At 45.2% G+C, this 21,440-nt stretch overlaps 1 protein-coding gene across 1 annotated transcript in view; it reads left to right on the top strand.

Moving 5' to 3' along the window:
* PTPRH (protein tyrosine phosphatase receptor type H) overlaps window positions 1-21,440 on the top strand; it is a 56,028-nt gene that overhangs the window by 12,021 nt on the left and 22,567 nt on the right. Inside the window, exons 2-11 of the mRNA XM_087713856.1 lie at window positions 228-261; window positions 4,010-4,060; window positions 6,693-6,890; window positions 9,367-9,615; window positions 12,323-12,574; window positions 13,672-13,941; window positions 15,165-15,437; window positions 19,051-19,314; window positions 19,490-19,571; window positions 20,847-20,894. Of these exons, the coding sequence (XP_087569982.1) occupies window positions 228-261; window positions 4,010-4,060; window positions 6,693-6,890; window positions 9,367-9,615; window positions 12,323-12,574; window positions 13,672-13,941; window positions 15,165-15,437; window positions 19,051-19,314; window positions 19,490-19,571; window positions 20,847-20,894 (1,721 nt within the window). The remainder of the gene's footprint in view (window positions 1-227; window positions 262-4,009; window positions 4,061-6,692; window positions 6,891-9,366; window positions 9,616-12,322; window positions 12,575-13,671; window positions 13,942-15,164; window positions 15,438-19,050; window positions 19,315-19,489; window positions 19,572-20,846; window positions 20,895-21,440) is intronic.

Below are 21,440 nucleotides of genomic sequence, written 5' to 3'. Positions count from 1 at the left end.
AGATAAAGCATAATGGAAAGCCAGTGCCGAGCTCCCATTCAGGGCATTAAAGAAAGCAAATTCAATTTGCATGAAAGGCTGCGCCCACAATCAGCCGGTTCCCATTTGAAGAGAAGACAGATCTTCATGGGAAAATATACCGTAACAATGCCCTTGGACCTGACCCACTACCAAGTGGCCACAAAGCCTATAATGCCCACCTTTAACCTTCTACCTTTCCTTTGCAGGGTCTGCTGCTGTTCCTCCAGCTTGGCCAACATGGTAAGTTGTTACTGAATTAAAATGCTGCTTCTCAAGGTCTAGGGCAGTATTTCTCTACCTTGGCAACTTTAGGATGTGTGGATTCCAACTCCCAGGATCCCTTCGCCAGCAGTATCCAAATGCATACTGGCTGAGAGGATTCTAGTAATTTGGGGTCCTGGTGCTCTATGAGTTTTTTTTGTTGTTGTTTTCTTGCAGACATTTCATTACCCTGCTAGATAACATCATCAGTGATAGAAAGGAGTGAGGTTTGCACTGATGATGTTACCTACTTGGGTAATGAAAGATCTGCAAGAAAACAACCATCTGCAAGAAAACAATCTCAGAGAGGACCAGGGAACCCATGGTTCAACCCTGGGCTACAAATATTATCTACAATCCTAGGAATTGAAATCCACCCATCTTAAAGGCTTCCTTCTCCTTGCTTGTTTTGTTTCTTAGCTTCACCCTCAAACACAAACCCACCGTAAGGCGAAGGCTTCTTTGCCTTTTCAAAGGAGCTGTCAAACTAATTCAACAGGTGCAGCTTTCCTCAATATAATCCAAACCCCCCCCCCGTTTTAGGGGAGGGTTTTAAGGAGTCTATTTTGAAGAGGCTTCGGATCCTACTTGCACCCCCAGACGCTACGCAGATACACCCTTTTTCCCCCCTGACACTTTCAAAATATATCAGCCAGTGCCTGCGTGTGCTTGGAACTTTGCCACGTGTTCAAGAACTGTTTCAGGTAGAGATGTGAGGCAGGAAAAGCATGAGCTGTTCTTTATTTTACTAGGGCTATAAATTGCCCTGATCGGGAATTGCTCAGACCAACCTTCTTTCCCAGTCCCATTTGCCATCTCATAAAAGAGCTTGTCCATTACGTCGTTGCCGCTTTAAAAAAAAAAAAAAAAAGCTTCACTTGCTACTTGCGTGTCCACAAATGCACTTTAACCCTGAATAAGGGAAGGAATGAGTGTAAGAGGAAGAAGCATTGAAGCCACTGCGAACCCCTTTCTCTTCCCTGAGATTCTTAATGTCTGTCTGTCTTGTCTGTCTGTTGATTGGCCGTCCATCTCAATGGTAACTCTGGCTGGCTTACAATCCTATATTACAAAATAAATATACATATCAATAAAGGAGAATATTTGTAGCTCAGGGTTGAAATGAGGGGGTCCTTGGTGCTCTCTGAGCTTGCTTGTTTTCTTGCAGATGTTTCCTTACCCAAACCAGGCAACATGACCAGTGCTAGGACTAGAACTGGTACGAAACGTCTGCTGGAAAATAAGCAAGCTCACAGTACTCCACAAGGAGACTCCCTCTTGTAAGGGGGGAAATGGCCCTCCAACTCCGACGGACCTTGGATGAAGCAGATTATCTAGACCCTTTTCAGTCTGGTTTCAGACCTAGTTGCTCCACCAAAACCGCTTTGGTCACTCTGACCGATGATCTCTGGCGGGCCAGGGACAGAGGTCATTCCTCTGTCCTTGTGCTCCTTGACCTCTCAGTGGCCTTCGATACCATCAACCATGGTATCCTTCTGCGACGGCTGGAAGAGGTAGGAGTGGGAGGCACCGTTCTCCGGTGGTTCTCCTCTTACCTAGGCCCCTCAATTATGGGGTGCCACAGGGGTCGGTTCTGTCCCCCCTCCTATTTAACATCTACATGAAGCCGCTGGGTGAGATCATCCACCGGCACGGGATTAAATACCACCAGTATGCAGACGATACTCAGCTGTATCTGTCCGCCCTGTGTCAACTCAGTGAAGCGGTGGAAGTGATGCGCCAGTGCCTGGAAGCTGTAAGGGTCTGGATGGGAGTGAACAAACTCGCGCTCAATCCTGACAAGACCGAATGGCTGTGGATGTTGCCCCCTAAGGACAGTCCATCTAGTCCATCCTTAATCCTGGGGGGAGAAAACCTATCCCCCTCAGAGAGGGTTTGCAATTTGGGGGTCCTCCTGGACCCGCAGCTGACCTTGGAACATCACCTGTCGGCTGTGACCAGGGGGGCCTTTGCCCAAGTTCGCCTGGTGCACCAATTGCGGCCCTATTTGGACCGGGAGGCACTTCAGACAGTCACTCATGCCCTCGTCATCTCAAAACTGGATTACTGTAACGCGCTCTACTTGGGGCTGCCCCTGAAAAGTGTTCGGAGACTGCAGCTGGTCCAGAATGCAGCCGCGCGAGCGATACTGGGTGTGCCAAAGTACACCCACATCACACCTATCCTCCGCGAGCTGCACTGGCTCCACATTGGTCTCCGAACACGATTCAAGGTGCTGGTTATTGCCTTTAAAGCCCTACATGGCCTAGGACCTGGGTACCTACGAGACCGTCTCCTGCCACATACCTCCCTTAGACCAATAAGATTGCACAGGATGGACCTTCTCCGGGTGCCTTCAGCAGGACAATGCCAGCTGGCAACGCTGAGGAGTAGGGCCTTCTCTGTTGCCGCTCCGGCCATATGGAATGAGCTGCCCCCAGAGATCTGGGCCCTCCCCACTCTCATGGCCTTTCGCAAAGCCATTAAAACCTGGCTTTTCCGGCAGGCCTTCTGATTGGGTTTTTGTTGTCTTTCTTTTTAACTTCGTGTGTCCTATTGTTTTTCAGTCTTTTTCTTTTTAATTTCTTTTTATTCTGTAAGCCGCCCGGAGTCCTTCGGGATTGGGTGGCATAGAAATCAAATAAAGTCAACTCAACTCAAAATCCAACATTAGAAATTATGTTTGGTCCAGACATTTTCAGCATGGTGGTATCATTTTTCTTGACGCTTCTGGGGGCAGAGGGAAAACATTTTAAACTAATTTAATTGTCGCCAAAATCAGGGCTCAGAAAGAAGTTGCTCTTGCCACCACCTCTTCAGGAATTGCGGCGACGTTAATGGAAGGGGGAAGGACAACCCATTCCGCATAAGTGACATTGCCACTTATAATTCATTCCTTTTCCTGTCTAATACAAGATTGAGATAAATAAATACTCAAGCAACGCAGGGTTATCAGCCAGTTCCTTATAAAGTAATTGAAGCATGATAAAAATCTAACCTGATCTGATATCATATCTGACCTGAAAATACCCAGAAAACAATTACAAGGCCTACAGAGGTCACTTGGATTTTTGACAATCAAGTATGAGATATCTATTTTTCCCTCCTTCAATCCCTGTGGGGGGAAAAATAATGAAAAAAAGAGGGAAGGACCCATTGGCTGTCAGTGCTACCAGAAACACCCCACAATTATTTTGGGGTAGGATGGTGCTGTTCAAAGTTCCCAACGGCCACTTCCTTTAACGTGATGCTCCTAGTCTTGAGATTATATTTTGATTCTAAGCCTCTTAGACTCATTTACTCTGAAGCAACGCAGACGTCACAATAATACATGAATAAAATCATACCACTGAACAGAACCCAAAATTCAATCGGGATGAAAAATAGATTTTTGCAAAACAAGGATTGATGAGATGGACTTCTGAAGGCTTTGATCTGGAGGGGTTTTAACGGTGAAATTTAACAAAACGCTGAAAGATTAAGGGCAGCAGTTTAATGAATACTTCTTTCTGGGAACAGAGAAGAGACATAGGTTGCCTCTTTCATCCAGGTTTTTGGTCTTTTCAGTTTGATCCCGCAAGGTCAATCAAAACCCTTTGTGTTGGTGTGAACTAAGAAGTCTTTTGTTTAATCCTTTTGTTTGATGTACACTGCAAAGCTTCAAAGAGATTCTGCATACAGAGCAGTTCAACTCTTTCTCTCTGTGTTTTTTCCCCTCCTCTCTCAGAAGGACAAAATAAACAAATCCCAGCGCATCAGCCATCCTTGAAAAGTACTGGTAAGTGAATGAAGGCCCTTAGAAGTTTAGGAATCTTTCCAAATAAAGGTTGAACAGGATGTGCAATTTAACACAGGAAATGTAAAAAAAGATGTGGAAACTCTAGAAAGAGTGCAGAGAAGAGCAACAAAGATGATTAGGGGACTGGAGGCTAACACATACGAAGAATGGTTGCAGGAATTGGGTATGTCTAGTCTAATGAAAAGAAGAACAAGGAATGACATGATAGCAGTGATCCAATATTTGATGCCACAAAGAAGAGGGGGGTCAAGCTATTCTCCAAAGCACTTGAAGACAGGACAAGAAGCAATGGGTGGAAACTAATCAAGGAGAGAAGCAATTTTGAACAAGGAGAAATATCCTGACAGTTAGAACAATTAATTAGTGGAACAGCTTGCCTCCAGAAGTTGTGGCTGTTCCAACCCTGGAGGTTTTTAAGAAGAGCTTGGACAGAGATTTTTCTGAAGTGGTGTAGGGTTTCCTGCCTAAGCAGGGGGTTAAGACTAGAAGTCCTCCAAGTTCCCTTTCAACTCTGTTATTCTATTCTATTCTATTCTATTCTATTCTATTCTATTCATGTTATTAACAATTATGGGGAAATGTTGGAGATTGGACCTGTAGCAATGCTTCCACTTTCTATAGGAAAGGTTTATCTTGTCCTATATCAAGTTAGACCATGGATCTATGTAGTTCAGCACTGTCTACCACAATTTAGTGCCCCCCAGATATTTAATCTTGCAGATCCTGGAATCCATTTCTGTTACTTGTTAGAAAATCTGGTATTCTGAAGAGTACTGGTTAGGGAAGGATCCTCTACATTTGAGCTGGTCTTCAGGATTTCAGAACCCCTGGAGATCCCAGGAATTGAATATTGGGCTTTCCATATATGCAAGGTGTAAGCTTTGCCTCTGAACCATTGTTCCTTCGATAACTGTTGACCCACATATCCTGAAGCTGTAGTGTCTCCCACTAAAAAAAATATAGATGTCAGAACTGCCCCAACTTAAACTGCTATTTAGAAACAATCCTTTGTTTCATTTGATGAGAAAGGTTACAGAATGCATAACCAGAACTGAGACTCACATGCCAAAATCCCTAAGTTCAATTTTTATCTCCCTTAACTGCCTCCCATTGCTAATCCTGTGGGTTGGAATGGGTGAGTCATGACCAATCAGGTTCAAGCAAGATGTTTTCAGAATGGTCAATTCAAGCATAGGTTAGTATGCAGCTGCCTTCTTCTCCTAGCCGGGTGACCTTGAGGCAGTGTCTCAGGGAGATACAGAAGTTACTTTCATTTTCCCCCAAGCATTCCGTCTTCCATCCACCCTCCACAGAGTTCATGGCAGACTGTCACCGCATGGTAGCAAAGCACAAGCAAATGTAAAGTGGCAGCTGACAATAGATGAATGTGTACATTTTCCTTCCAGATCAAACATGGTCCTCAAAAGGACATTTGAAAGACACAGGATATTTGACCGGATCTGATTATTGATTTGGTTGATTGAGTAGCACCTGCTCTGAGTTGTAGTTGCACTCTAGGGGGGGACGGACCTCTCTGGGTTGTTTCTTCATTGTCCTTCTCCACATGTTATGTTGCTGATAGACTTTTTAGATGTTATTAAACTACAATTCTCAGCCTTCATCATGGTTGTCCATGTTGGTAGATTTGCTGGGAACTGCAGTTCAGTAGCACCCACAAGATCATATGTTCTCCATTATTACAGAGAAGGCAAAGAATAACATGCAAGAAAATCACAACTAATCGATCTGGACTTTTCCAGCAATTCCTGGAAGACACTTAAAACTTAAGATGGGTCTATCCAACAGGATAAACAAAGAAGGCACTATAATTTTTCAAATCTAACTGCAACAATGCATTGGAGGAATCAACACAGGCTTAGATAGTATCATTTATTTGGTATTCAAGTTGTGACTTTAGCCTAACAATTTGCCAGAACAGTCAAACACAGATCCGCTTGTTGTCTGCCTAATCTAGTCCCTGATCTATTATTTTGTCTCTGGACTGTATCATAGACCTCCAATTGATCCATGAGGACATTTTCTTGTATCTACAGGTAGCCCTCAACTCATAACCCCAACTGGGATGAAAATTTCCACTTCTAAACAAGGCAGTTGTTGTGAATCATGCCTAAATTAATGGCCTTTTGGGCATGGTTGTTAAGTAAATGGCATGATGGGTTATTAAGTGAATCCAGTTCTCTCCCCCACTTCCCCTTGACTTCACTGGTTGGAAGCAGGCAGGGAACATCATAAATGTGACCTCAGGATATTGTAACCATTGTATAAATACATGCCAGTTACCAAGCACCCGAATTTTGATTATGTGGCTAAGAGGATACTGCTCATAAGGTCATAAGTCACTTTTTTCAGTGGCATTGTAACTTTAAATGATCATTAAGCAAATGGTTGTAAGTCAAAGACTATCTATATTCATTTTACCTTGATTGCCACAGTACTCAGAGCAATGGCCAAAGACTGTTTGGTCTTGTCCTATATGAAGTTAGACCAAAAATTTGATTGCTGGGCTGTTTTCAGCATGAACGAGAAAGATGGTTTGGCCTCCTTCTTTTACAGCTAAGTGAGACTAACTCTTTCATTTCTGCTCTCATAGATTGCTGCGAAGATCCTGGTCAGGTTGAAAGCAGATTTGTGGTCCTCTACTGCCCGTTAATTCAGGGAGGATTGGAGATGAGAGAATGGGATGCAGATTGTCTCAATGCTACAAATCTACCTTCGGGATGTCAAAGGGATGAGTTCGAGGCGAACGTTTGTGGTTTCCTGCCTAACTGCTCCACCTCTACAAGCGCAAGTAAGGTTAAAAATCCATACCCTCCTATCTGTGTTCTCTGCCAGAGAAAATCTGGCTGCCACACGTAGAGAACTACGTGCTACATAAGCAATGGAGCCCATCTTGAACATGTTCCTCTATTTCCAAGATACAAGGACCTGCAATACTATGTCGGCTTCTGAGAATAAGCTTTGTGTAAGGTTTCCTAAAGATGCCCTAATTGATTCTTGAGTATCGAGTCAAGTTTCAGTACAAAACTAGTGATTTATTTGGAGCATTATAGGCAAGATCTTTTCGCACTCAAGTCTAAGCTTTGTTTGATTTATAGCTGAACTTTACCCCGTTCCTTCCCTCCCCTCAGTCTGTGTCATAAATCACATTCCCCAATGAGGTGCACCCCTCCCAAACTGGCTGCAGTAATCTGAGATCTGACTTCACCTGACAGTAGGCATGGAATTCACTCCCCCCCCCACCCCAGTTCTGTTACTATGACAATGTTGGGAGTTAACATTTTGGACAATTTGGTATGGAAGTAGATAGGATCGCAAATGAGAGAGAGAGAAGCCCTTTCTTAAGAGTTTCCTCAAATCCCCAGGTCAACATACGTCTGATTAGTAGCAAAGTCGAGTCTTGGGTCAGAGGTCAGCATCACTAGCCACCTGGCAAAGCTTTTCTTCCTGGTCCTCTTGACACTCCATTTCCCCCCTCCCTAGCTTTCTCTGTTTGGTCAACTACAGGTAATCCTCAACATATGACCACAATTGAGTCCAAAATTTAGGTTGCTAGGTGAGACATTTGTTAAGTGAGTATCCTCCCATTTTACGACCTTTCTTGCCACAGTTGTTAAGTGAATCACTGCAGTTGCTACGTTAGTAACAGTTGTTAAGTGGATCTGGCTTCCCCATTGACTTTGCTTGTCAGAAGGTCGCAAAAGTTGATCACTTGATCCCAGGACACTGCAACAAGTCAGTTGTCGAGGGTCTCAATTTTGATCATCTGACCACGGGAATAGTGCAACGGTTGGAAGTGTGAAAAATGGTCATACATCACATTTTTCAGTGCCATTGTAACTTCAAACAGTCACTGTTGTAAGTCAAGGACTACCTATACTGTACTGCGTCAGACTGACGTGTACCAGTTCAAAGGGACCAATTTTTGGTTCTTGAGAACCTATCATAGACACTCAAAGGCCCCAGGGGATTTATTGTTTGTGCCATGAATGCTGCCATTACGAACATAACAATAAAACAGTGTTTGTGGTTGGTAAGGTGGACACATTTCCAAGCAAAGCAACTTCCCATCTTTTCCTGGACAGGGACAATCCTGATAAATTAATGAAAACAAAGGCAGTGTTGAAAATCTATTATTGTGGTTGGCTGCACCATCAGCCAGATGTTTAGCCTAGATTTGGTATTTTGTACAGCTATCGAGCCCTTCCTAAGGACCTGAAATAGGCAGACGTTGGGGTTTGATATATTAAAGGTATCACCACAAAATGGAAGCTGTTCCAAGTAAAGCTGCCTCTTGCAATTGACTAGTGGTGATTTCGTCAATGCCAGTGGTATCCAAGCCATGCTCCAGATGTTTGGGGCTTGGCCCCAAGGTGCTTATTACTATAGATCAGGGATGTCAAACTCGATTTCATTGAGGGCTGCATCAGGGTAGTAATTGACCTCGGGGGGGGGGCATGGCCAGCTCAACATCACTCATGTTGAGGGTGCCTGTGGTAGCCCGAGCACTCTGCCTATTTTTGCTGGCAGAGTTTTCAGCTATGATGGCATCCTGCAACCTTGGAGCTCCAAAAGGCGGCCCTTGTGAGCTCCCCTTTTTACTGGCAGAGGCATCACGGGCCAGTCCTTTCCTGTTTCCAGAGCGGCCTGGCGGGCCAGATCTAAGCACCCTGTGGGCCAGATCTGGCCCCCGGGCCTTGAGTTTGACACCCATGCCATAGGTACTTTGTGTTCTTTTGTTACAATCAGTCTATTTGTGGATCTTGATATTTTGTTATTTTCTTGAGTTCTTTCTCTCGTATTCTGCTGTCTGCAGGTATTGCACTACCCAGATTGTTTTGCCTTTCTTCTCAGCAATTGTTAAGTCTGGAGTGTTGTGTGGCAGATGGTTGTCTGTTTGAATTCTAAAGTCCCAGAGCACTTAAGTTCCTTCATTTCCTCTTTGTTTATTTTGTTGTCCCACCATTTCTTGCTGGCAGGCAAGTGGTACTTCTTGCTGATATTCCAATGCACCAGTATTACTACTTTGCCATATTGTTGTGATCAGTCTGTGGGATTTTCTTGTATTATTATGACTATTTTAAATTTAGGAAGTCAAGTGGGGCAAAGGAACATGTCAAAAACACTGATTCCCTGGAGCACCAGCTTGAAGAGCCCAGAGCTCCAACTCAGGAGGGAAGAGCTGGTCAATTTGAAGATGTTTACCTAGGGAACGAGAAAGACATCATCTCTTTATTTCTGATTCATTTGTTTCCCTTTTTGCACAGAGCTGAATCCTGCGAAGGGTCTGATTTCACCGGAGGAACTCAACTGTTCTGTAACTCTTAACTGGCAGTATGTAATCAACTGCTGTCATGAAACCTCCAGAGATCACTCTACAACGACCTCTAAAAGCAGCTGGACAAATGCATGCCTTGTCATGACAAAGCTCTCCCCTGGGCAGGAATATAACATGACAGTGTATAGAGTCCTGAATGGAAGTTGTAGTCAAGAAGCATCCATCAACGTAACTACTAGTAAGTCTCACAATCATGATTTGCTCGCAGCAGTAGAAACAACAAGATAGCATTTAGCACTTAGACTTATGTATCACCCCATAGTGCTTTACAACACACTCTGGGTAGAATTACAGCGTCAGCATATTGCCACCAACAATCTTGATTCTGGCTTTTATCAACCTCAGAAGGATGGAAGACTAAGTCAACCTTGAGCCCCATCAGTTTACTTTGGTTTACTTTATTGTCATTGCACCTTGTACAACAAAATTAAATGCCATCTTCAATGTACGTATTAAAAAAAGTCAGGATCGAACTCCAGCTGTGGGCAGAGTTTGCCTGCAATACTGCATTCTAAACCTGCTCCACCAGGGCTCCTGGTGATGTCTATTTTCTGATACAGTAGAACTAAGGTTCTTTCCATTCTCAAGTGCTGGGTCAGTCTGAGATTTGAGCTTATCTGTATTGATGAAGAACTTGCATGAATCTTGGGAAGCTGAGTCTCAGCTCCTCCTCTGTCAGGCACAAAAGATCAGACATGAAGGTCCAATTAAATTGATTTATTGCTACCTATGTCTATTGCACAGGAATATTCTCAACTAATATTAATATCTAATTAAAGTTAGATAAGAATCAACTGAACTCAAGAGAGATTGGACCAAGTTCGCTTGTGGCCACATAGGGATTCTAAGCTGATCTCTCTTTTAACTCTGCCCTCAGGTTCTCCCAGTCCTTCTCCTACATCAGTGACGGCTAACCTTTTTGTTGTTGCATGCCAACACCCATAATGCAATGCGCACACAACAGCCCCTGCATGCCCTGCTCCTTGCACATACTCGCGCAACTCCCCTGTGCTCCCCCTCATCCCCCCCGTCCATACACATGCAACCCCCCATGCTCCATTTTGGGCCTAGCAGATCTCCCTGCAGCCTCCTGAGACCAAAAATAGGGAGTGGGGACGCACCGCATCTCCCGCATGCATCCACCCCCTGCTTATGCACAGCAGAGACCCAAACATCATCTGGCTGGCAGGAGGCACATGTGCATGCGTGGTGAGATGGGGCAATGCCTCATGTGCCCACAGAGAAGAATCCACATGCCATGTGCGGCACCCATGCCATAGGTTTGCCATCACGGTCCTACATGCTCTAGAGTAGTGGTCCCCAAACTTTGCACCTGGGTGGCCCAGTTGGCGGGGGAGAGGGGAACTGGGCCTGACATGAACAGTGGGTTGGCACATGCGTTTTCACTCACATAAGAGAGAAGAGAAGCCTTTGGGATGCAGTTTCACACTCCTTCAAGCTTCTCCACACCAAAAGCTTTTGTGGAGGGACGGAAGGCTTGAAACAGTGCGAGATCACTCCCTCAAAGCCTTTCATCTGTTTGCAAAAGATTTTGATGCGGAGAAGATAAGCTTTTGGGGGCAGGGTGTGGTGCTCCTCAGACTCACCAAGGCTGCCTGAGTGTCCTGTGCAGGCAGCCTTGGTCAGTCAGCAAAGGTCAGCAAGACACACTTGTCCCACTCAGCCTCTGCTCTCACCACTCTACTTTTGGAGCATCTGAAGCATCAGCTTGGCAGCCTGGCTGGGGTCAGAGTGAGAGGTGAACCTGGCCATGAGAGTGGTGGACCAGCACACAAGTGCACACAACTCCATTCATGCAAGAGAGAAGATAAGCTTTTGGGGTTCTATTTGCGCAAGTGGAGTTGCGCACACATACTGGCCCATCTCTTGTGCAGACCAGTTCCAAATAGGGTATGGTCCAGTAATGGACTGTAGCCCAGTGGTTGCGGACCCCCGCTCTAGAGGAAACACCTGGAGTTGTGCAGTGGATGGTTTGTCAGTGGCAGGAATTCCCTGCTAGTCTCACCTCAGCATTTGGGATTTCCTTTCCTCCCTCTATCCGTGGTATGTCATGACATCTTGACATTAGCCAAGTCCATTTATCTGTCAATCACTTTTGCTACTTTCCCCTTGCAATGGCCACAATTATGCTTTGTTTTAAAAGCCAGCAGCAAAGAGCTGAGAATGAAGACAGGGAAAGTTGGGTTGGTTAGTTGATTGCCATTTTTGACATCTCCCCATTGGCCAATAGAAGCATCTTAAGAAGCATCAGTGAGGATAATGACATAGCCGTGCAAACATGCTGAAAGGATAAGGACAAGTGATTTGCAAAGTTGTGTGCAAGTACCTACACACTGATGAATCAATAATTCGCAATAATTCGCATAATGAAGCCTATTAAATTTCTGATTAAAGTTCCAAACTGAGAACCAATACTGTTTTCTAACAAAGTACCCAGTTTGGTTTTCTGAATGTTCATCTTTAAGTTGGCAAAATGACACCATCATCCTCAAGAGCAATGAAGAGGATGTTTTACGGGAAACCCGAAGTTTTAAAGAAACCCAATTCAAACAATTCAAAATGTTTTTTAAACAACAAACATAATTAGGAGTAGCCAATAACCTAATAAATCTTAAGCTTTGTACCAAGGAATGCTTAGCTAATTATTCTGGGAAAAGATAAAAGTGGAACAAACGAGAGTAGAGGGAAATAGAACAGCTTGCTTTGCTTCTTTATTTACTATTTCAATTTCTACATCCTGGACATCAGGACATTCCATGTTTGTACCATTTTGTTGCAGTTCTCAGCAATGATGCTGAATCAACAAGTGTTGGCTAAGCTGCTCAATATAGAAAGCTGTGAAAAATGTTTTCTGTTTATCGCAGGGCCTTCGTTAGTCCAGAACCTCACAATAGAAAACCGCACAGTGGATTCCCTGCTGATTGGATGGAAGCCACCCAGAGACCCTCAAAACCACACCTACACTTATTGTGTCTGCTTGATCGAGTGTGCCATTATCAATGAAAGCCTGTTTCTTAAGGAAGGGTTGAAAGGAGGGACGATGTACACAATTGAAGTCAGGGCCATTATCAAGAGCAACGTTTATGGCAACGCGAAGACCATGAATGTCATCACAGGTAGAATGGATTTAGTGCCGGGTGGGGAAGGGGGAAAGTGGAGAAAATGATGGCTTAGGATCCATAAAATAAGTCAAAGTGCTTTGTGGGCCATCAGAGGCAGTCCTTTTTTTAATGACTGCCCTGCTTAGTGACCATTTGAAGTTGTGACAGCAGTGGAAAAGTTATTTGATGACCAGTTCTCCAACTTAATGACAGTCGCAGCATCCTGTGGTTGCCATTTGCACACTTCCAACAAGTAGAGTGAGTGAGATGCAGGTGGTAAACTTACAAGTCATGGTCACATGACAGCAGAAGTGAGATCATAAGTCCATCGCAGTCAGGTGATCTTTGGCTTAACGACCACAAGTGATTTGCTTAACAGCCATGAACAAAGTGAGCTCATTACAATCACATTATTTCCCTCTTAGTGACTGCTTTGCTTAAAGATGGAGTAGCCAGTCCCATTTGTGTTTGTGTAAACAAGGATCTCCTGTAGTTGATTTGGCTACCAAATTAAGTTCTCAATGGTGCTTTATGTAACAACACAGGAGGATTTAAAAATGGCTGCTGAATTGATGCTCAAAGCCCTAGGCCAGAAACAAAATATTAGAGGAGGGTTTGCTGAGTCCTACCCAGATGTTGAGGCCCTGGTCATTGCTGTAGCACAGCAAAAAACAACAACAACAACAACCCTCCCTGCAACCTTCTGGGCACCAGGGACCTGTTCTGTGGAGAGAGCTTTTTCCGCAGATCAATGGAGCCCTGGTCACATGCTGCCTGCATCCCATGTATGGGGCGTCCCCTGTTTATGTGGCCTGGTTTCTGGCAGTGCCAGTCCACGGAATGGGGGTTGGGGACCCCTGGCATAGCATGAGAGATATCGGTAGCAACCCTGTTCATTGCCGTAACTTTTTTCTGCCTGTGTTCAAAGAACATGCCAGAGCAGAGTTTCTCAACCGTGGTAACTATAAGATGTGTGGACTCCAACTCCCAGAATCCTTTTGGCCAACTCAAACAGGGACTCAGATAAGCCGGAATCTTTTATGGGTTGTTGTGAAGGTATTTGGCTTCCTGGTGTTGGGATACCAGGCCAACTAAAACTGTTCTTCTCTCAGCTCCCAACAGCCCTAAGAATATCACTGTGAAATGTTACAGCCCTCATCAACTTTCCATGGCCTGGAAGCCACCCAAAGACCCGAATGCAACGGACTATTTATACAGAATCAGCTGGTGGAGGGAAGACAGGACACAAGTGGGCAACTGCTCCATTCCGGATTCCAATTACACTCTTCGCAGTTTGAAGCCAGGAGTTCTGTACTTGGTGAAGGTGATCTCAGATTTCAATGGGATTTTGAGCACAGCCGCAGAGCAGTGGACTCTAACGCGTGAGTGCGATTTTGTAAAGGGGTTCAGGGACCTTTTTTTGATTGACATCCCAGTCCTGAAGGGAGCTAGATTTTCAATCGTTGCTTGGCTGTGAATCCTTCTGAGAGATCTTGGATACTTTCCTTCACTCTATCTGCCCCCCTCCCTCCGCCCCCAAGGTTGTTGCGATGCTCAAGCGCTACACAAAACGGGCAAGGTGTCGGTGCAGTAAATGAAGGAATCCTGGAGGCTTCCCATCCTTCAATGCTGATTTGGCTTCTGATTTCCAAGAGCTTCCTATCAACAGGCCTTCTCCTACCGAGTAGCTACCAGTTGTATCAGGTACAACTGCCATCACCCTTTGTCCGTGGAACCAGGAGTTGGGAATGATGTCTTCTCATGCTTAAAGAATGCAGGAAACCAAAGACGCCTTTAAAAAGAGAGCTCTCCCTCTTTATTTTTCTATTCTATTTTATTCTTTCATTTTTGGAATGTCTTAAATCCCGCCTTTATTATTATTATAAATAACTCAAAATGGCGGACGTAACTTATACTCCTCCTTTTTCCCCACAACAACCCTGTCAGCTGCACTGGGCTGAGAGAAAGTGACTAGCCCAAAGTCACCCAGACGGCTTTCATGCCTAAGGCGGGATTAGAATTCACAGTCTTTTGGTGATTGGCCCAAGTCGCCCACTCAGCTTTCATATCTAAAGCGGGACTAGAACTCACAGTCTCCTGGTGATTGGCCCAAAGTCACACACATAGCTTTCATGCCTAAGGAGGGATTAGAATTCACAGTCTTTTGGTGATTGGCCCAAAGTCACACACACGGCTTTCATGCCTAAAGTGGGATTAGAATTCAGTCTTTTGGTGATTGGCCCAAAGTCGCACACATAGCTTTCATATCTAAAGCGGGACTAGAACTCACAGTCTCCTGGTGATTGGCCCAAAGTCACCCACTCAGATTTCATGCCTAAGGCGGGACTAGAACTCACAGTCTCCTGGTGATTGGTCCAAAGTCACCCACTCAGCTTTCATGCCTAAAGTGGGACTGGAACTCACTGTGTCCTGGTGATTGGCCCAAAATCACTGAGCTAACCTTGATGACTAAGACAGGACTAGAACTCACATTCTCTTGGTTTTTAGCCTGGTGCTTTAACCACTAGGCAAAACTGCTTTTCAAACACAACCAGGCTGGTTGCTTTCTGGGGTTGCTGTCTAATACTCTACCTCTCTCTTTCAGCCCCACTGCCACCAACCAATTTCCGCATCCAGATGATCAATCAAACCATGGCTCAGTTTGCCTGGGTGAACCCGAACTCTCCATTCAGTGCCATCCGACTCCAGTGGAACACTTCAGAAGCCAGAGGAAATGAAACATTCCCCAAGTCTTTGGGCCACGCTGTGCTGTACGGTCTCACTCCCAGCACCAATTACACCTTCACCATCTTCAGCACAGCTGGAAATTCTTCCCTGTCCAGAGACAGCATTAGCCTTCACCAGCAAGCAGCCACAAGTACTTAATTCTCATTTTACCGAGAAAAGAAGAGGAAGGGGGAAAACCACTCTATCAAAGAGTAATAGATTTATAGAAAGAATTAGGCTGTGAAAGATGTACTGATTATGTGCGATCAAGTTATTTTTTTTTACTCCCACTACAGCTTGTCCCCAACTTACAACAGTTCATTTAGTGACCGTTCAAAGTTACACAACAAAAGTGATTTATGACCGTTTTTCATACTTACAACCGTTAAAGCAACCCTATAGTCACGTCATCAAAATTCAGATGCCTGGCAACTGACTCATATTTATGATGGTTGCAGTGTCCCAGGGTCACGTAATCACCTTTTGTGACCTTTTGACAAGCAAAATCCCTGGGGAAGGCAGATTCACTTAACAACCATGTTATTAGCTTGACAACTGTAGTAACTCTCTTAATGACTCTGGCAAGAAAAGTCATAACATGGGGCAACATTCACTTAACAGCCTGTCTCACCTAGCAACAATATTTTGAGGCTCAGTTGTCCTCGTAAATTGAGGACTAGTCGTACATAGATTTTTGTCCATGACAATCTGATGCCAGAGTTGGCCCACAATATTTGGCTTCAAAATTTGATCAGTTTCCTGAGCACAAGCAACCAGATTGCTAGCTGGATTTCAATTTAGCCCAGTCAAAGGATGTGCCATCCGTGGATGGGCAAGGAATATGATGCATACAATTCTCTCCTCCTCAGTATCACTGGCATTTCTTTGCACCTACCTCCTCAGATCTTCCTTGATTTTGCCTGCCAGCCCTGAACTGTTCGTCCCCAACTCCCACCCCCTGCCCGACTATAACATTCAAAAAAGGGCAAGATTTGAGAGAGAAATTGATGCCTGGGATTTGAATCAGGAATGTTCTACATGCAATAAACATTTGAGCACTAGGCAACCCCTGCCTGAATGGGAGAAGACCATAGTCAGGGCTAACCTTTTTGCCGTCGCGTGCCAAAAGCGGGAGAAGTGGAGGGGAGGTTGTGCATGCACGTACCCACACCCATAATTCTATGTGTCTTTCCCCCCCTCGGTTTTGGTGCGTGATGGCACAGTGTACCCGTTTTTCACCCTCCCCAGGCTCCAGAGGCTTTCTAGGAGCCTGGGGAGAGTGAAAACGGCCTCCTCCACCCCCCACCCTGCAGGCTCTCCGGAGACCGGAAATGGCCCATTTCCCAACTTCCAGTTTTTGTATTGGGCTTTTTTTCGCCCTCTGGAGGCTTCAGGAAAGCCTCCTGAAGCCTCCAGAGCAGTGTTTCTCAACCTTGGTTACTTTGAGGCGGGTAGACTTCAACTCCCAGACATCCCTAGCCAGCCATACTGGCTGGGGAATTCTGGGAATTGAAGTCCACATGTCTGAAAATCACCCAAGTTGAGAAATACTGCTTCAGAGGGAGAAAAACGGCCCAATGTGCAAACAGGAAAGCCTCCGGATGGCAAAAAATGGCCAAAAATAAAGGCCAAAATCAGCTGTCCAGCGCGCACATGCTCACTGGAGCTGACAGGGCAATCCCTTGCGTATTTGTATTGCATTTGTATGTATTTGTCTTGTATGCCGCCCACTCCCGAAGGACTCCGGGCAGCTCACAATAGACAAGGGAAGGGGGAAGACTAGACAAAGACAACACTTTAAAAACAAAACCGCAACATTCACAATTTCCACGGGGCTGGATGTTTCACAGCCCCCCCCCCCGGGCCTGCTGGAGCAGCCAGGACTTGGTGGCTTTGCGGAAAGCCGGGAGGGTCGTAAGGGTCCGGATCTCGACAGGGAGATCATTCCAGAGGGCTGGAGCTGCAACAGAGAAGGCTCTCCCCAGGGGGGTCGCCAGCCGACATTGGCTGGCAGATGGAATCCGGAGGAGACCTAACCTATGAGATCTGATCGGTCTATGGGAGGTAATCGGCAGGATTATCTAAGAAATGGTTCCGCATAGCATAGGTTCACCATCATGGGACTGAATCATCCTTTAATCTTTATAGTTGATGGCTGCCAACCTATAGAAGACTGTATGTAGCCTAGGAAGCAACATTAGGTTAGAAGAAGGGCAGAAATGGGAGGGCTACCTGACCCAATGAATGAATGATTGATTGATTTTGTATCATCAGGTTTTTGCCTCTTAGGGACCACCTAGACAGATTTTTGTCCATGGTGCTCTGACCGTCACATAATTTTTTATCGGACCTGGGTACCTGAGAGACCGCCTCCTGCCGATTACCTCTCTCAGACCAATTAGATCGCACAGGTTAGGTCTCCTCCGGATTCCATCTGCCAGCCAATGTCGGCTGGCGACTCCCCGGGGGAGAGCCTTCTCTGTTGCAGCTCCGGCCCTCTGGAACGAGCTCCCTGTTGAGATCCGGATCCTTACTACCCTCCCGGCCTTCCGCAAAGCCACCAAGTCCTGGCTGTTCCAGCAGGCTGGGGGGAGCTGAGAAGCATCTACCTCCACAGAAATTGTGAATGTTGGTTTTGTTTTTAATATGTTGTCTTTGTTTTGTTCCCCTCTTTCCCTTGTCTTTTGTAAGCCGCCCGGAGTCCTTTGGGAGTGGGCGGCATACAAGACAAATAAATAAAATAAATAAAAATAAAAATTTTAGGTCTCCCAAAGGTATATCCCTCACCACGGCAACAGAGTCCATCTACCTTGTTGCTAGTCTTCCCCTTCTCTTTCTTTCTTTCTACCTTTCATGCAGTGGCTCAGTGGCTAAGACACTGAGCTTGTCGATCAGAATGATCAGCAGTTCAGCGGTTCGAATCCCTAGTGCCGCATAACAGAGTGAGCTCCCGTTATTTGTCCCAGCTTCTGCCAACCTAGCAGTTCGAAAGCATGTAAAAAATGCAAGTAGAAAAATAGGGACCATCTTTGGTGGGAAGGTAACAGCGTTGCATGTATCTTGGGGGTTTAATCATGCCAGCCACATGACCACAGAGACGTCTTTGGGTAGCACTGGCTCTTCAGCTTTGAAACAGAGATGAGCACCGCCCCCTAGAGTCGGGAACAACTAGCACATATGTTCGAGGGGAATCTTTACCTTTCCCAACATTAGAGCCTTCTCCAGAGAGTTAGGTCTTTGCATGTAGTGGGAAAAAGGCAGGGGTGCTTAAGGCAAATGAGCACCCAGGAGCAGCTGAAGAAGACATGATTGACATGATTGACATGATTGATCAACAGGATGGCTGTCAGAACTTGCTTGGAAACTCCAGAAGCCCACCAGTTGGCAGCAGACACACATTAGCTGCCACTTAATAATCAAATAGAGTTTCACAGCCCAAATGTTGCTCTAATCCAGTGTTTCTCAACCTTGGTGACACTTTAAGTTCTGTGGACTTCAACTCCCAGAATCCCCCAGCCAGCTATGCTGGGAGTTGAAGTCCACAGGACTTAAAGTGTCACCAAGGTTGGGAAACATTGCTCTAATCAAAAGGGAACCTAGTGGGAGCTTCGCTCCTTTTTTTGCAACTTTCTCAAGGTGGCTGCTTCATTTTCTCTGATGGGAGCAGCCCTCTAGACACTCCGGGTTGGATAAAGTTGGTAGAATGAACTGGTGAAGTTGTGAGAAGACGTTTCTCTAACCTTCTTCCCTTCTCGCTTGTACAGAGCCAGAACAAGTAAGTGATTTGAAATGCGTCCCTTTGCAACATAGCTGGAGTCTGAATTTATCCTGGACCTGTCCAAGCAGCGCTGTTAGTAAAATTGTGGTCCTTGTGTCAGACCGAGCCTGGAAAAATGAGTCAAATTGCAGTGAACCCGTGGTGATTCAAGGACTTCAGCCTGCCAAAGTCTACCAAATTAAAATAAAAACGTTTTGGTACAACCAATACGTAGTCTCAGACCCTGTGGAGTGCTCCATTGATACTACAGGTGAGATCTAAGACCATCCTAGTGTCAATTATGTGTTAATCATGCAGTGGCATCACAAGCAATTTAAGTAATGGTTTCTGAAGAAGCCCATTCCATTTGGAGAGTACCAATTGTTTCATACATTTTGGGGCCCGGTTGTTTGTCCAAAGATCTTATGTTTTCTTTCTGTGTTCAGTGGCTCTCCTTGGATCCCTTCTTGCGGTGCTGTTTTTCTTGGTCATCTTTTGCTTCCTGTTCTTCGGTTTCAGGAGACTCAGGTAAGCATGTTTGAGATTATTATTTTTTTGAAAAAAAATTTTTTTTTAAAGTAATCTTTATTAGTTATACATTTTTTAAAGAGTAAAACATACAAATACAAATACAATTTTAAACATACAACCCCCCCTCCCTCCCCCCCCCCCCCGCGGTGACAGTCATTCACAGCCCAACTTTTTTTTCCTTCCTCATTGTTAGGTCTCTAAGCCACATCTTCTCATTACAAAATTCAGGGATCTATTACAATACCCATGTTCACTTTTAACTTTCCCCGTTTTAAGTCCCTGCTGTTCTCCTTGTCGCCCACATATACCATAAGTTCCAGCTAAGGTAATGTTCCATTTCTCCTTTGTCCCTCAGCCAAGCCGTCATGTTTGAGATTATGAGCACCAATAGATGGGAATATTTTTAGCTTAAGGTTGAACTCTTCTAGGGTCCTGGGTGCTCTCTGAAGACTCTTTGGTGCTCTGCAGGGATTTCAGTGTTCAGCTAGGTAACTTCCTGAGCTAGCTAGCACTGCTGGTACTGATGATAGTAACTAGCTGGGTAATGAAACATCTGTAAGCAAGCAACCAAGCTCAGAGAGCATCAAGGACCCCATTCTTAGCAACCTTTGCACTAGACATTTGTCTACAGCTGGGGTGCCAAACTCAATTTTATTAAGGCCCGCATCAGGGCTCTGGTTGATCGGGGTTGGGGCAACTGGGTGGGCATGGCTGACTGGGTGGGCCTGGCCAGCTTGATGCCACTCCCCAAACTGGTGACATGTTCCCTCTTCATACTGGGTAGACCAGGCTGAAGCCACACTGGCCTGATGTTTCCTCTTTGCATTGGGTAGACCGTGCTGAAGTGATGCGGGCTGGCCTCCTTACATTTTCCAGGACGGCCCCGTGGGATGGATCTGAACACATTGCGGACCAGATCTAGCCCATGGGCCTTGTGTTTGACACCCCTGGTCTACAGCAAGGACCGATTGAATATTATGGGAATTGATCCAACATATTTCCAGAGCTCTAGATTAGGGAAAGGTTGCCTGAATATAACCTATCCATGAATTAACTGCCTATTGTTATAAATATCAGTTGGGTATCTTGGAATTTGAGTAGTGCTCAGATCATGATGATGGACAACTGACTTCTGGAGTTCCTGGAAATAGGCCTCGCATTGTTGACTTCAATTCAGCAGTCTCCTATCCGACATTCCTTGTACTGATAAGGGTGGGAGTACTAACAGATGCTGCCCAAGTGTTACTTCCAATTTTCCTGCCTTGCTTTCAGAAGGACAGATGTCTTGGAGCAGCAGAATACAGACATGAGCTTACCTCGGTAAGAATAATTTTTTAAAGGTTTTTAGAAGAGTAGCACCATATGACCTTGTTTGAAGCCAAGCAATGGTGAAGGCAAGCACTCCCTAGAATTAGGAGGGAGAAAGGGGGAGGGAGGGAGGGAAGGAGAGAGACACACACACAGAGAGGGATGGAAGGATAGAGGGAGGGAAGGAGAGAGAGACACACACAGAGAAGGAGGGAGAGAGGGAAAGATAGAGAGATGCAATGTAGGCCAGATATAGGGAAATGAAGGAAAGGTCTTGAAGGACAGGAGAATTGCTACTAAGACAGTAGTCAGGGACTTAAGTCTGGACCATTAAAAAACTTGTCTCACACAAGCCCCTCCTTAGTCCAGATGAAGATAAAGTGGATGCAGAGAAGCCCATTCAGAGTTGCAAGATTCTGTTACTATAGCTTTACAATAAAAATAGTGACCTTCATATCATTGATTTCCTAATCTGGCCTATCTTGAAGAATTCCCACCAAACTCCTTGGAGTAACTTCACCTTTGGTATAAAAAGATCCAATTTCTCTACTGTTTATC

The sequence above is a fragment of the Thamnophis sirtalis genome, unplaced genomic scaffold, assembly GCF_051295495.1.
Source record: "Thamnophis sirtalis isolate CommonGarterSnake01/CBP01778 unplaced genomic scaffold, rThaSir2_p1.2 scaffold_4, whole genome shotgun sequence".
Lineage (NCBI taxonomy): Eukaryota > Metazoa > Chordata > Lepidosauria > Squamata > Natricidae > Thamnophis > Thamnophis sirtalis.
Note: the sequence above shows the minus strand (reverse complement) of the source record. Positions and strands in the feature narration are given on the sequence as shown.